Source organism: Falco biarmicus, chromosome 19, assembly GCF_023638135.1.
Source record: "Falco biarmicus isolate bFalBia1 chromosome 19, bFalBia1.pri, whole genome shotgun sequence".
In the NCBI taxonomy this organism is placed as follows: Eukaryota; Metazoa; Chordata; class Aves; order Falconiformes; family Falconidae; genus Falco; species Falco biarmicus.
The window spans coordinates 555,140-571,587 of NC_079306.1; the positions used below are offsets into that span (position 1 = coordinate 555,140).

At 50.1% G+C, this 16,448-nt stretch overlaps 1 protein-coding gene across 1 annotated transcript; it reads right to left on the minus strand.

Moving 5' to 3' along the window:
* Positions 1-307: 307 nt before the first annotated feature.
* Positions 308-3,410, minus strand: HOXC13 (homeobox C13). Its single transcript, XM_056322400.1, has 2 exons — positions 2,780-3,410; positions 308-564 (listed from the first exon to the last, which is right to left on the minus strand). The coding sequence occupies exons 1-2, from the start codon at positions 3,408-3,410 to the stop codon at positions 308-310; spliced, it is 888 nt and encodes a 295-aa protein (XP_056178375.1).
* Between the last annotated feature and the right edge of the window lie 13,038 nt (positions 3,411-16,448).

A 16,448-nucleotide genomic window follows, 5' to 3' on the forward strand; every position in this document is an offset into this window, starting at 1 on the left:
CTTTTAAAAATATACACAGTTTAACCTTATCGATGGATTTCTCAGAGCAAAACTGGGGTTTTCACAGTCAGAGCAGGGCAGAGGGGTAAATCAAATATGCGCTTGGTGGTTTTTTTGGGGGGGGGAATATGCACGTGTGCATTTCTGAATGTAGATTTTTTGTGTGTGTGTGGTTGGTTTGGGTTTTTTTTAAATAATGAATTGGAATCAGCAGAGTCCCGATGATGTTATCATACAAACTACCAGATAAATATTTACGTTTCTTGCTTCCTTTTCCTTGCCCCTTCTCCTCCAAAGTCATCCTCTGTCAGGTGGCGTGGAGATGCGCTGTCTTGGATTTGCTCACCACCTTCTTCTCCTTGACCCTCCGGTTCTGGAACCAGATAGTCACTTGCCGCTCAGACAGGTTGGTGGTCGCCGAAATCCTCCTCCTCTTCTCTTTGGTGATGAATTTGCTGGCCGCGTACTCCTTTTCCAACTCCTTCAGCTGGATTTTGGTGTAAGGGACCCTTTTTTTCCGTCCCCTCCGATAGCTGCTGACTTCGGGTTGTAAGGGGACCACGTCTGGATTAAAACAAAACAAAACACACAAAAAACAATAAGGAAGAGGGGAAGAAGAGGGGTGCTGCATCCCGGGGTGTGGGATGGGGATTTCTGCCCATCGGGGAGAGAAAGAAAGGGGGTGAAAAGGAGGATAAAGAGTGGAGGAATGCGAGCAAAGAGAAAAGGGGGGAGAAAGGGAAAAAGAGATAAGGCAGGCAGAAGATGCATCCGGCGAGGGGAATAATGTCATAATAATAGGAATAATGCCATAATATTAATAATTCACGTGGTGAAAGCCTGTTTTTCTTGGCGACACTATCTGCGCTGACAAACGAGGAACACCAAGTCAACCCGCCGACTAATGAGCGCGGATAACCAAAGGCACCTTCCCAATGGAGACATTTTAGACAACATCTAGACCTTCTCCCCCGTGTTCTTCCTCCTCTTTCTTACCTTACCCCCGTCCCTTTTCCCCCCAGCAGCAAACATTCCCGGGGATCCCCAAGATGCGCACTCCCCAACATCGAGCCTGGTGCAGAGACAAGTGCATCCTCCGCATCCCAGCCCCTCCCGCCGGCTCGTTGTGGCTCAAGAAGCCCCTCGGGGGGGCAAACCTCTCAAGAATAACCCCAGCCCCCCCCTCCAGTGGCTTTCGCAGGGACGGTGAGGAAGGGGAGATACTCTGTGCTTTGCCAAGGGGTTATGGAGAATGGGCTCAGCAGGAATGCGGGGAGCATCTTCACCTCTGCTCTGCCGGTACCGGGCGGGGGGGGGGGGGGGGGCAAAGCTCCCTCCAAGCTTTTGCGCAGCCCCAGCCCCCTGACAGCGTTGGGGAGTGACCTGGGCTCGGAATCTCCTCGCCGCAAAGGTGTGACCCAGCTGGCTGGAGCAGGAAGATGGAGGCGAGCTCTCCTCGGCAGGCAGCACAGCCCCAGTTATGGCTGAGAGGAGTTAACTGGGGAGCCCCTGGGGGAGCTCTGGGGGCGATCGGCTCTTTGGAGGCGAAATTAGGGGTGCTGAAGGTGCCGCAAAAGCCAGTGGTGGTGGGCAGGAATCTCCCTCGGGGACGTTCACCAGAACCCCAGGCGATGGGGAGAGAAAGCGGTGGGGGTGGCAGCTCCCTCAAATGCAGCCTGAATGCAATGACCCTCCCCAAAAAAACCACACACCCACCACGCAGCCAACAATGCAATTCCCCCCTTCTCCCCAAAAATCTCCAGGGAAAGCCCGTTCCTCCGTCCCTCTTTCTCCCAAAGAAGGAAAATAAATAAACCGATGTGTGTGCCCCCCCCATTGCCCTCCCCCTAAGAACTATCGCGACCCGTCCCTTCTCTCCATCCAAGATGCTGCAGGGTGTGCTCCCCTTTATTGTGGTTACACCATCACCCTCCGGCGCGTCCTTTCCCATCGAACGCTGGGACTGGGGGGCTGGAAGGAGTCTGGGGAGGGGTACCGGGGGGCAGCACTTACCATCACCTTCCTCCCCCCCGCTGCCGTCGGGGCGCGGAGCCGGCCGGGCCCGGTGGGACCGGGAGGGGAAGGGAGCGAGTGATTTGCTGGGTTAAAAGATGCTCCAAGGAAGGGTTTTGCCTTCCCGGCTGACTGCGGGCTGTCAGGAGGGCAGGAGGCCTGCCCGACCTGGCGGAGAAGCCCCCCCGCCCCCCCTCCCCCCCGCCTCCCTCCTTCCCCTCCAAACAGATTCATTTGTCACTTGACACCTATTCCTATAATTGTGTGTAATTGTGATATGATTTACTGTCCCAGCCCCCGACACTTCTTATTCGACCGAACCACTAAAGAAGGTTTAGTCGTGGGGTTTTTAAAAAATATCCCCCCCCCCGCTTTTTAAGCTTTCTACATTATAGAAGCGGCAAGCGGAGGGAACGTGAAGAGAAAGGCACCGGGAGACGCTCTTTAGGTGAGGCAACAAGAGGGAGGAGAGAAGAAAGGGAAGAATTAAACGGCAAAGTTACTTTCCAAGCAAGCTCACGGCGTGTATTTTGATTCAGAAATGATTGCTTCACCTTCTTTCCCATACATGTTCATACACATTGCCTTGCACAGGAGGCATTCCAGAGCCATTTCTTTCCCTTTAATTACATATACAGGCATACACGTATCTCTCCGTATATGTGTATGTATATGCACACTCATCCGCACACACGCACATCCCCACCTTCGGTGGGAGCTGGCGGTCGGGAAGCAGACGAGCACGCCGGTTCCCGGGGCAGCCTACCTGGGAAAGGTGACTTCCAGAGGTGTGCAGACTGCGATTGCTCTTTGGAGCAGTACACTTGCCCATCCCAGCCATTAGAAAGAGCCCAATGTTGGTAACCTTCCATGGGAAGCAAAGCGTCGTGTCTGGGTTCCGGGTGACCGCCGAGCCCCGGCACCACCGACACGTCCAAATAGCCAGGAACCGCCTGGTAGGAGCTGGGAAAACCGGGATAAAAGGCGAATTCTTTGGCCCTCGACGGCAGCTCCTCGCCGGGCAGGGGGCCGCCGGCCTCGGGGTATTTCTCCCCCGGATGGTAAGCGCAGGGTTTCTGCTGCAAGTTGACTCCGTGGGAGTGGGACAACCTGCAGCCGTAGTAGCCCCCACCGAAGGGGTAACCGTAGCCCAGCGCCGCGCTGGAAGCCGTCCCCGACGGGCACTGCCGGGGAGGCTCGGCGGCCGCCAGCTCCGCGTACGCGGCTCCCTGCGGCGGCGGCGGCGGCGGGGCGGTGGGCACGGCGAGTCCCGCGTGGGGCATCATCTCCCGGCAATGCCCCAGCCCCTCCATGCGGTTCTTCTCCCGCGGGGCGTCCTCACAGCGGCAGGCGAGGCCGTCGGGCCAGCGCGGGGGGAGGCCGAGCGGTGCCGTCATGTCATGCCGCGCTGCTCCCGCTGCCGCCGCCGCCGCCTCCTCCTCCGCCTCCGCCTCCTCCGCCGCCGCCGCCTCCTCTTCCTCCTCCTCGGCCGCCGCCGCCGTCGGGGGAAGCTCCGCGCCGCGCCCCGCCGCCCCGCGACCCCCCCAACATATCGGCGCCGCGCGCGCATGCGCCGCCGTCGCGCGGCCGCCGCTCCATTAAGAAATCCGCGGCAGCCACGCCCTCCCGCCCCCCCCGCCCCGACGTGGCCCTGACCACGTGACTCCGTCGCCACTATCATTGGTCGGCTGCTCCCCCCCCCATCAAAGGCGGCGCCCCCCCCCCCCCCGCGCCCGCCCCGTCGGTTGGGGGTGGGGGGACACGGGCGGCACAAAGAGTCGCGCGTGGGGACTGGCTCCCTGCCCACGCGTGGTGGGTGCCGTGGGAACCCCCTGCCCGTGTCTCCACGCGCACCCCGAAACACCGCGGGGGGGACACACACGGAGCACCTTTCCCTGGAAGGATCCCCCGCCCCCTCCGTGTTTCGGCGCAGGGAAGGGTGCTCTGAGCGATATTGGGGGGGGGCACGACAAGGACAACCACCCACCCGTGACGGTTCGAGGGGACACTACGGACAAACCCCCCGCGATGCTTCGAAGGGGCGGCCAAAAAGCGCGCGCCCTCCCTTGTGGTTTTTTTTGCGGGTGGAACCTGTTGACTGTTTTTTCCTTTGCAAGGTGCTTCCTCCCCCCCAATTTTAAAAAAAGCGCAAAATCTCTGCCCAAACGCTCCCCCCCTCTAATTTGCCTGCCAGACCCCGAAATAATTTGATTTTCCCCCATTCAATGGGGGGGTGTGTGATTATAGATGTTTGATAGTTCAGTGATTAATATTCCAACGGCAATGTGGGGTCGAGATGAAGCGGCAGGGGGGCACAGGGGGGTCTGTTGGTCCAGGCTGATTTGTGGGGGGTTGTAAAAATGTGAATTACTTCGTGGAGCGGGGTTGGGCTGCCACGGAACTGGGGGGGAAAACAGAAAAATGGCAGGTTGCTGGCTGGGGGGGATGCGGGTGGGGAGGGGAGGGAACGGAGGGGCTCGCAGCCCTCGGGGAGCCCCCGGGAGCAAGTTATTAGGGGAGGAAGGAAGCTCAGGGAAGTTTCAGCACCCCCAAAAATAGAAATAGAGGAAAAAATGGAAAAAAATGTATTTTGAGGGGAATTTAGTGCCTCAGCCTGTGAGAAGGGAGGTGGGCTCCACCTGCGCTGCATGACTCCCCCTCCCCCCCGATTTTCCTGGGGCGTGCCATGGGGAGTGGAGTCCTCCGGGGGGACCTTCGGATGGTCCCTGCCTGTCCCTGTTGCCCCTCCTTCGTGGAGTCGTACCCACGCGGGACACCCCCCGACGCTGCATGTGTCTCCTTCAATCCTAAACACCCTCTCCGGTGCTGCTGGTTTTGGGGGGTAACCCCCCTCCCCCCGGGGCGCTTCGCCTCCCAGCTCATCCTCTTGCAATTCTTCCCAATAGCAAAAAAACCCCAAACAAACAAACCTGGAAAAAAGCAAAAAACCCAGAATCCCCCCCAAAATCCTGGAGGCGGGGAGAGGCCACTCTGCGAAGGCAGCCGAGCTCCCCATTGACCTGCCCGCTCCGGGCCGTCGAGAAGGGATTTTCGGAGTCCTCAAGAGCCGTCGAAGTCCAAGTTCAAGGCAAAGGAGCCCGAGGGGGTCCCCGTGAGCGTCGGGGATAGATTTGAGGGGACGCGGCCTCGGGGGCACCTTCCAAGGGCTGCGACCTGGGTTCAAATGTGGAATTGGAGAAGGCTGCGGTGGGCAGGGGTGGGAGAAAATAAAGGTAATAAAAAAATAATTGAATGGAATAAAATGGAATGGAATTGAATGAAATAGAATAAAATGAAAAATAATTAAATGAAATATATATATATATATATATATATATATATATATATATATATATAAATAATAAAAGCCGTGCCCGCATCCTTTGAATTCCAGGTGCTGTGAGTCCGTTCAGAAATCACCCATGAGAAACATCCCTCCCCAGCCCAAGAACCACATGGCTCGCAGGGGCGATGGAAGAAGCCGAGCACGAAATGATACGTAAATTAAAGCCGGGTGTCCGCCACGTAGGGGACAAGGGACGGGGGGAGCTGAACAAAAAAACCCTCTTCCCTCCCCCAGCAGCCCTTCTTTTTTCTTCCCCCACCCTTTTAATTTTTATGAAGTAGTTAACATTTGGTAGCATATGTCCTATCTGCGCGGCGTGGGAAGGGGATTAAATGTTAAAAATCTAAAGATTTATGGTGAGGGTAGCAGAGGCGGAGCGGGGATGCGCGGCGCGGGCAGGGCTCGGTGTGGAGGCGCTCGGCGGTGAAGGTAGGAGCCCCGAGGAAGGCAGCAGCGTGATAAATGAAAAATCAGGGCAAATTGCGCCGGCAAGTTTGGGGAAGGGCATTTCCACTTCGTATCCCGGGGAAACAGAGGTTTAATGAAACGCTGAATTTTGTAATTAGGTGAGTTAGTGCGTGTTGCACGCCGAAAATTAGGGGAGGGGGTGAAATCACTGGGAAAAGGTGAAAACAAGAGCAAAAAACCCCACACACCCCCCAAAAAAAACCCCCAAAAAACACGAGAAAAAGAGAAAAAACAAGAGAAAAAAGATAAAAAAACCAGAAGATACATTTTTTTTTCCTGGAGGTAACAGGGGAGGAAAATCCCATGTAAACCAGTGGTTTCCTGGGGAAGGGTCCGTGGCTGGGAAGGGAGGAGGAGGGTCGATGTGCAAAAGAACCCTCAGCTCTGAAATTGAGGATTTAATTTCAAATTAAATGCTTTTTTTTTTTAAATATAATTTCTTTTAATTTCTTAGCTTCTGAGGGCGGCTCTCCCCGCGATGGTGAGTGTGTTCATGAACCCAAACCAGCTCAGGGATGTTTACACTTAACAAAATGTGGAACCTCTTAGGAGAGTGGCACCCATAAATAAAAAATAAGGAGAAGGGAAAGAGCAATTAGAAATAAGAGCAGATGTGAGACCCGTTCGTTAGGTTGGTGTGTTGGTTTGGCTTTTTTTTTAACAGCATTTTTTCCCTCCAAGCTCTTTTTAAAGTCTAATATTCCTCTGCTTGTGCATTTATAGAAAAAGGCTGGAAGAGTCCGCACCGCTCACACACTATCCCCACAGCATCACATTTTCAGGATTTTTTTTTTTTTTTGATTTAGGGAAGTAAGAGGGGAAAATTGACCAATACCAAAAAAATATTGACTTACAAACTTCTCTTGCTCATCCTCGTGCTAGCTCTAGGCTTGCACATTGCTCCGGAAAAAAATTTTATATGGATATTTCTGCAGGGAGCGGTTCTTTCGCCGTCTACCAGCGGGCTGCGAGAAGAAAGAAGCTGAATTTTCTTCTTCTGAAGACAAGTATGGGTTTGCATCGTTTCCTTTCCCTTTTGCTGCCGTCTTGAAGACAGACTCTGGGAGAAATTCAGTGTATTTATTTCTGTATTTTTACTCCTGCTGGAAAGGAAGAGAGAAACAGATTCATCTCCGAGTCCAGGGTGGGGAAAAAATAATATATATATCTATGTCTTTGCGGTGTCCAGCTCTGTTCTGTTTTGCAAAACTGCAAGTTGTTTTTCATTACCTTATCTCCAACACTTTAACTGCTGGTTTTTAAGGCACTTCTCTACCCTTTCTCCTTTAAATTAGCCATTTTCTTTATTGCCGCTCTCCCCTTTAAAAAAAAAAACAACACAGAAATGTAAGGCTGAACACAGTTTTGCAGGTGAACACGTGTTTGCAGACGGAGATCTTGAGGTTGTCAAAATATTGCGTTTGTTAAAAAGCTAATTTGACTTGTAGATGTTCCAGGCAAACTCAAAAAGAGGGATTTCTGCCCCAAACGTCGTGTGAAGGTAACTGTTGCCCTGAAAATACTCAAGTGTCTGTGGCCAAACACCTAGAGAGCACGGTCGTGCACATCTAACGTAGCTCAAAGTCCAGCGCTGCTTCTCAAGGCCAGGGAAAGCTCACCCGAAATAAAATTTATCAGCTGCGGAATTTTATGATAAAATTCCTCTTTCTTATCCACATATCCTGGAGGGGGGGAAAAAAAAAAGGCTGGTTGAGAATAAAGAAAAAAGTCAAATCCTTTATTTAAGGGATAGATGAAAATAATTCACCACAAAACTGCAGCATATGGATATTTTTCTTATCCTTTTTCAATTTTCCTTTTCCCCCCTTTGTTTCCCCCTTTTGCCCTCCTTATTGCTGTCTGAAAGATTGAGAAATTCCCCCTCGATACTCTGTTTTCTGGAGGAAAAACTGTATTATTTATTGTTCTTCCCACCTCCAGGCATCTCACATACAAAGGAAAATGGCCAAGGTATGAGTTTTATTGAAGGAAAATCGGCTCCAGCCGCTGTAAGTGCCTCTAAAACACGATGCACCCGCACAGAAAAATCCCTACCTAGAACTGGAAATAAAAGTTGCTTTTCCATTATACTTTTTTCTTTTTTTTTTTTTTTTTTTTTTTTTGAGGGGGGCTCCCGAGAAAATAAAGGAGGGGAAATTTAGCTTTTGAGCCCTCAGGGAAATTAGAGCCCGTGGTCTGAGAAAATCTGAGATCAGCACACAATTTTCCCACTGGAGTACCAATTTAGTGAAGAAACTATTCCACTAAATCTCATATTCTTGCAGAGGAATCCAAGGAAAGCTTTCCCAGGCTTTGTTCAAAATGTGCTTTGGATAAATAAAAGCCAAAGTCGACTTATTTTCCCAAACTTTGCGTGTCTTCTTTTTCGGTTTTGTTTTTGGGTTTGGGTTTTGTTTTTTTTTCGAGAGAAAAATAAATCCTAACATCCCTGGTTCAGCTCATTGCTGAATTAATACAACCAGGGAGGCTGGAGGCTGTGGCCAAGCCTTAGCAGCATTCTTACAAAAGCAGTGCCCGGAATAGCGCAGGAAAAGAAGATTAAATACAGTCTTCTGTGACTTGACGCATTGCACCCAAAAAGGGACAAAAAAACACCCCAAAAAAGGACCCAAAAAGAAAAAGAATAAAAAAAAAAAGGGTTTTGCATCAGACTCCGATTTGTCCCAGCCGCTGGGTTTATCACCAGTTCTCCCCCTTCCCTCTTGCGTTGCAGATGTTTATACAGGGAATAAAAAAAAAATAAAAATCAGATACCCCCCACCCCCACCCCCACCCCCCTCTAATCTTTAATTTAAATGCTTTTAAAGGGAGACAGAGCGAGGAGGAAAGATGCATCAAGGACGGAAACACACTATCAGGTTTCTCCCCCCCCTCGCCCCCCTCCCCGGGCTGGATCAGACCGTTTCGGGTGGTGTCAGACGGGGAACTAAGCCTGACCAGAGACGATCCGGCTTTTCTCCTTCCTAACCTGTCAGATACCTGCAACCTGTTTGGAGTGGATCCACCCTCAGGCTTCCCCCCCTTCCCGTCCCCAGCCTTTTATTTGGTTGTGGGTTTTTAGCTGCCATCAACGAGGCGCTGCCAGCCCCCCTACCCCCCCCCCCCCCAGCAGCCCCCCAGCAGCCCCCCAGCTTGGGGAGGGTGGGTTGCTAAATCTTGAGCGTGTTCTTTGAGTGTTTTGCTTCGGCTTCCCCTGCATTTTGCTATCCAGAAGGGGGGATTATTATATATATATATATATATATATATATATTTATATATATATATAAATCCCTCCCCCTCGCCCCCAAGCAGGGCCAGAGGTGGGTCTGCAAAGCCAAACCTCGCTGTCTCCAACCCCGTGGCTTTATTACCGTGTTTTATCCCTTTTCCCCCTCAAAACCCGTGCTAAAGTTGGGAAGGAACAGAAGAAAGGGATAAATATCTCTCGGTCCCACTCGTCTGACCCGTCACCCCAGGGGTGACAACGAGGGGATGTGGCAGCTTCTCGGGGGGCTCCCAAAATCCCGCAGCCCCTTCTCTCCCTCCCATCCCTCCTCCCCATACCGCCGCCTCTTCGCACGCCGACACCACATTTTGAGGCAAATAAAGGCTTTTTTTCTTTCTTTCTTTTTTTCTTTTATAGCCACTGCGGAATGTCCCAGCTCTTGGCAATTCCCCACCGTTAATTATTGTTATTATTTCCACACCGGCCCGGTGCAATAGGTACTTCTTGACTCAGCGATTCAAAGACAGACAAATAAAATATCTGTCTCAGTTTAGGGCCCCTGTCTGGTCGGAAGTCCAAGTTCAATTCCAAGTTAAAACAGGAGGTCGCCTGAAGCACTGACAAAAGAAGAGGGGGCCATTTGGTCTGGCTGGTGTCAACAAAGTGGTATCTGGAGAGTGTAATTATCGCTTCTCATCATTTTCGCCTTCATATTCTCGGGGAGAGAAAAGAGGGAGAGGAGCCTGGGATGCTCAGGTGCTTTATAGCCCTTTGCGCTTGGATGAGGCTTTATTTCCTACCCTCCCCCCCCGAAAAAAATGTTTGGGTTTTTTTTTTTATTATTTGTAAATGCTCTAAAATACAGAGACTTGCTTTTTTTTCCCCTTTGACTGTGGGATTGCAACGATCCGGGGTTATTCCTCCCCCATCTTCTGGTACCGAATTAACTCAAGATGCGTTTGGAAGGACGGAGAATAACACCAGGCCAATGTAAGAAACCTTCTTTCTTTTGCCAAATACTATTCAGAATCAGTTACATGAGATCTGTGTGTTCAAGGCTGTTTCTCCCCTTCTCCCACCCAAACCATTTACTTCTTGGTCCACTTGATGTCCAAGTATTTCATTCCTCGGAGCCACTTGGAGTGATTGAGAGGGAAGAGTGGGAGCTCTCTGCCAAGTTTATTCACGTTTTCAAAAGCAAAACACTGAAGAGTTTCATGTCCAGAGGTAGAAGCTGAAGTTAAATGAACTGTGTTTGCCAAACTGGGGTTTCTTGTGTATTAAACAGAGAAATATAAATGATGAATGGGCAGGAACGATGCCCACGCGTTCACACTGAGGGTAACAGAGCGATGCAATCCCCATTTCCAAGCACCATCATGACGGGAGAAGTGTAGCTCTCTATGGTAAACCTGGAATTTATTAGGCATTAGCTACGGAAAATGTGTATGCAATAAGCAAAGAAGCAAGAGCACGGAAAGAAAGGAGAAAGAAAAAAGCCCAATGTTTCTCTTCGAAAAAACATTTTTGGTAAATGGAGAGATCCTAGCCCGTTCCAAAATTTTTTTGCTGGGCTGAATTTTAAAGGAGAATAAATGGGTAGGGAAATAAAACCATACGTGACTGCACCTTGACAGAGAGAGGCTGAAATCGCTGTGTTTTCCCCCAAAACTTGTGCGGGTTGTGTGTGGAACGGGCCATTTTGCTTTTTGCAGGATCTTTGTCCGCCTGGATGAGAATAACCTGGATTTTCACCCAGGAGTGGGACTGTGCCTCCACCTCAGGTATGGATATTTATCCTCCGTGGCAATTAGTAACACTGACTTCACTTTAATACTCAGAGTCTATTCTAAATGCCAAGAACCTGATGAAATTCTTCTTTCACGGGTTTAAACCCCAGATACAGATTTTGGGGTTAAAGATGGGCTAAAAAAGCTCTGGCAGGAGGCAGGCAGGGCTGCCGCCTTCCCACCTCTCACCTTAAGCTGCTCCGGGCGCGTCCAAAGCATCAGCAAAACTTTGGCACCAGCAAGATGTGTTTTAATTCTGCACTCGGTTAAAAAAGGGGTGAAAAAAGGATTTTGCTCCATTATTGGCAAAAAAAGTGGTTTTCCTCTCTGTCCTCCAAGGCTTTCTCAGGCTCCGGGCATGCCACGAGTGAGCCGCACAGCTCCTACGTGCTTTCTCCCTCCTCAAACACGTGGAAAAAAAAAAACAACTTCGTGTTTTTTTTCTCTTCATCCCTGAGGATGTGCCTTTGCAAGCCGAAAAAAAAAAAAATCGGCTTTTGTGTTGTCACGCTGGAGCTTTTCGGCATTAAACGGCAAGTGCGTAAAGCAAAGTCTTCCTCGGGGACAGCTACAAATGAGGAGGGAAGGCAGGGGCGGGGGGGAGCTGGTGTCTGCTGATCTGGAAAAGAAGTTAAATCGGAGGAGACTTCTGGGTGCTGCAGAATACAGAGGTTTTATCTTAGAACAAAAAAATAATCTAGAATTTGTGTCTATTTTTCCTATATAGTGTGTTCTGGGTTGAGGATTCCTCCTGCTCTGCGGGATGGGGGGCTGGAGGGTCCAAGGGAGCAAAAATATGTTTTTATTGTGTTTTATATTAATTTTGGGGAGTGTAAGGGGTTTGGCGTTTGGGGGTAAGCCCCGTTTACCAGATTCAGACGAATTTCGGCAAAAGGGAGGGTGGTGGTAGGCTATGCTGGTCGGAATCTCCAGCCCTCCCCAGGCACCCCCGTCCCCGCTGCTTTGGGGCTGGCAGACCCGAGTGGGGCCTTGGTGACCCACGCAGGGATAGGGACCCACGCAGGGACAGGGACCCACGCAGACACGCGGGGACTGGCTCAGGTGAGGGTCCCGCCGGCCTCCGAGGCGGGGGTGGGGATGCTGTCCCGCACCCCTTCGGGGCAGAGGGCTCCTGGGGGCCCTTTCGCCGCACCCCGTTTTCCCCCTCCGCAAAGCTGCAGCGTACTTTGGAGACAGGGAGAAGGAGAGGAGAAGCCCAGCCACGCGCATGGGTTGTTTCTCTCCAATTTAGCTGGAAGTCCGTATAAAAATAAAAATTAATTTATTTAGAGAGCTTGACTGCAATGTTTTGCATAGGTAAAACTGGGAGCCGAGCAGAATCTGTGCGACACATCCCTCCCTCCTTCCCTCCATCCCTCCTTCCACCCATCCATCCATATATCTATCTATCCATGCTTCCACCTAGCTATGCAATTACTATATATCTTATACCCATTATATACCATATATATACCTAAGACACTCCCTTACAGTTTTTTTCTCCACTACATCTTCCCTCCTGTGGTTATATATGTGTCCCGAAAATAAAATAAAGTTCCCAGCCCTGCCTGGGAAGGGTTCTGAAGCCCTCGGAGATACCTCATCTTTTATTTACTATTTAATTAATTCAAGGTTACTCCTTTTGCTAAAAAAACAACCAACCAAAAAAACCCCAAACCCAAGACCCTAAAGACAAACAAAAAAATCCCCCCAAGAGCCACTTATCAGATCTTTCTGCAAAATAATTGCGGACATCCCGGGTCCTGCTTTGTATTTCGTCTTCCCACAGCTCGCTGTGAAAGTTCGGTGGCAGGTTGTGCCTTTCCAATCAGGAATATATAATTATGTCTTTTAAATAATGCCTGGTGAGTCGCACGGGGACATTTGGGCTCCTCAGACTCTTTGGGACGACATTTATCTCCTGCCTCCCCTGCAGACCGAGTGGAGAGCCAAAGCATTCACAACCCGCTAGCAAGGATTTAATTCTGGAGCTAATTGCTCCAAAATATTCACCAGGTGAGAAACCGGGGGAAGAGAAATGGGGAATTTAACTGGTATTTCGGCACGATTGCAGGAAACAGGAGGTGGGAACTTCAGGCAGCTCTTGGGAGCGTGTTGGCAATGGGAAAGTTGTTGGGTGGCTTCTGCAGTGGTTACCCAACGTTACATTAACCTTACGTAATATATCATTATATGTAAATGCGTCTTGTGAGCTGGAGACCTCCTAAAGCTATTCACGGAGGGACACACACACACACACCCCCCACACCCCCCGTAAACTTTCTGTTGGGGACCAGTTTTCTCCTCTCCATTGATCCTTGCACGACTTCTGGTCACTGCACCTGAAGATCTGAGGGTATTGGAAAAATCCCGGATATAAACCACGTTTTAGCTATGCAGATCAATAGATTCACTATCTAAAAAATTACAGAGAACCTGTTCTTGAGTATTCAAATAAAAAATGCGCATAAGTTTTGTGGAAGAAAGCAATTTTCCCGGGGTGTCCTCCCCACTATTGCTCTGGTGCCTTCCTTAAGTTGCTTCCTCTCGCTCCTTGGGAAAAAATAGGGAAAAAGAACGGGGGAAAATATTTTTTTTTTTTTAACATAACGAACAAGAAACATTTCTCTTGGTATTTTGCAAAATGTTTTCAAAGCCAGTGCCTTTCCCGACTTGCAGGCAAAGCCGGGGCGTGGGGGGCGAAGTCCCAGTCGGGTCCTTCTGCATATCTTGGGGGTTTTTTTTGGGGTGTTTTTTTTTGTTTGTTTTTTTTTTTTCCCCCACGAAATTAGACGTTTTTCCAGCTACTCGTGGGTATCGAGGTTTATTCCTCACCGAGCTGCTCTTGCAGCAGCCCTGTTCGCGTTGCTGGCTGCCAGGTCCACACACACCCCAGTTACCGGCCTGTGTCAGTCTTCTGGGCTCCAAACATTTACTGTAAAATTACCTTTCCCCCCCCCCCCCCTCCAAATCCCACCGAAATATTTCTGCGTTATTTTTCCAGCCGTGCTCTGAGGTTATTGCAGCGTCCTGGCTTTGCTCCTTCTTGCAAAGAGGTTTTTGCTCATGCAACGCTGCAGAGGCTCCAGGGATGTGCCAAGCACCTGGGAAAAGCGCTGGGATTTGGGGGGTGATTTGAGGTTTTCCATGAAAAAAATCGGAGTTCTTGAGAGCTGCGCTATTTGAATGCAAACTGGATCGTTACTACTACTACTACTACTACTACTACTACTACTACTACCAAGATAAGAATAAACGCCCTGTTTTATACCGTGAGTGCAGATTTAGGAGGCTAAATACACGAACTCATTTTTCGCCCGAATTATTTTTTAGAGCTGGACTGGATTAAGGTAAGAAAACTGTGGGGTAGAAGTGTTTTATTTTGATAAATCCGCAATTTGCATTGACAGGAACTTCCCACGGGCCGGAACGGTCCCAAATCAAACAGCGATATAAAAAGGGGCTTTTTTTCTATCTTGCTTTGCTAGCCCACGGCCACCTCACGGTGGCCACCAGCCCCGGTGCTTTGTAGCCATCCTTCATCACATGGCAAAGCGGATGGAGAGAGGAGAGGAATTACGGGCACTAAGGAGTTAAAATCTGCAAATCTGCCGTCTCTGCCGGCAAAATAAACTAAAAATAAAGAGTATGGACCGAGCCCGAGGTGGGGGGCTGAAGTTTATCCCCGGGATAAACTCCGGGGAGAGTGGAGGATGCTCTGAGCTCAAGTCCGGGATGCTTCTGCCTCCTCAACCCCTGAGATGGCCAGAGACCCCAGACACTGGCTCAGGAGAGGTTATTAACCCCCCAAATACCCTTTGATATGCAAACACCCCCCTAGGAAGACCCAAACCGTGCATCTCCCATCGTGAACAAGCCCCGAAGTCACCCGGATTGCTCTTCATTCCGTGGCAGGATTAATTTTCATGAAGGGGAAGTTGAGCAATTTAAAGATGATTTGTTCCTCTTTTCCTGCTCCTACCTACACAGCCAGAGATTTAAGGATAAAAGGATCTATGCCTACACAGATGCATATATCTATATTTATGGCTATGCCTGTGGTTATGTATATATACATGCATATTAGCATGCAGATATGGATAAACACTTGGGGGAATTTAATTAAGAGTTTAATTGGCTGCTCTGCATTAGCTAGAGCAGTGCTGGAACTTTGGGGGATACTTGCCTTGGCTTTTTAGGCGAATTTGGGAATTCTGATGCAGTTTTTGGGACAGGCAGAGGCCGCTGAAGGTGAAAAAATGCAATTATCTCCTTGCAAATTCTGTGGTGCATTGCGGCCTCTTTGGAGAAGAAAGGAAAGAAAGGGAGAAACGGGAGACAGAGGGAGCAGATGTGAGAATAAAATAAAGTAAAATAAAATAAATAAAGGAAAAGGAAAAAATGAAAGAAACTGTGATTTTAATATTTTTTTAAAGGCAATCTGAGATCAAGCAAAGCCAAGAGAAACAAGAGGAAAAATTTTACTGGCAAAACTCCAATGTCAGATAATTGCAACTGTTCTTCTCTTCCCAGTGGTGGCTGCTTTTGGCATTCCTTGTTCTTCACTTCCTAATGACACATTTTACCATTTGCCTATATTGACCCAAACTTTGTCCAGGGATCTGGAAAGCAAATCAGCAAGTTCTGGGGCTGTGGAGGGATCCTTATGGAGCCAAGTGGAAGGTTCCATCCCTGGGTGCCAGTGGCATGCTAAATGCATCCCACGTGCTGAGCCCCAGAGTTGCGAAGCTGAGCCCCCACCATGGGCACCTTGTGCCTCCATGAAATGTGTCCTGCTCCTGGGAACCTCTTCCAGCTCCCACTTTTTGGTCTTCGCCTGGACGGGGATGTGTATGAACTGCAGCTCCAAGGTCTCTTGCTGCTGCAACCCCTCCTGCCCTGTCCCCTCCATCTGGGTTTCTCCCACCCTCAGGGGTGGGCTGTAGGCTTCAGAGCTAACAGTCCCCAGAGAGACCTCTTCTCTCTTCTCTTCCTGCCCCAACCCCAAATCTGGGATTTGGGACAGTTGTCTTTGTCCATTTTAGGCCCAAGTTTCCTCAAGTCTCAGCACCCCACCCAGTCCCACTGTGACAATGAAGCTGTCCCCACTGTCCCCCATGGGGGACAACAGGGTCCCCAGACAGTGGAGAGGTGCCAGCAGCCACTGTGGGTCAGAGCAACAGAGGTCCCCTCCTGTCCCCCAGGAGAACAGTGGGGACATCTCCACCCTCCCAAACACAATAGGAGCAGCTGGTGGCCAGGGCCTGGCCACATCTGGCTTCTTCTGTGCCAGGCGCATGCACCCTTCATCCTCTCCTTGGCTTTGTGGTATTTGGGGTACAGGTCCATCACAGTTGGTGCAGGACTGCTGGGATGCAGGGACCTTCCCAAACCCTACTTTTTATTGTCCCCTTGGCCACCTCCTCTTGGAAGCCTTGAGTGGTGTCTTCTGCCTGTGTCATCTGGGTTGGTCTGTTTTCTCTGGGATACCAGAATAGATAGATTGTCCCCAAAAAGCTGCTCCAGCCCATCCAGCTGCCTCTGTCTGTACATTTTCCTTGAGAAATGCATATCCCCTCTTCCTTTCTGTCTGCCTTCACCC

Bases quoted from the DNA above. Each gene is read 5' to 3' on its own strand.
- HOXC13 (XM_056322400.1), bottom strand. From the start codon at position 3,410: ATGACGGCACCGCTCGGCCTCCCCCCGCGCTGGCCCGACGGCCTCGCC. The intron at 565-2,779 runs GTAGGCTGCCCC...GTTTTAATCCAG, and splicing joins CTGGAAGTCACCTTTCCCAG to ACGTGGTCCCCTTACAACCC.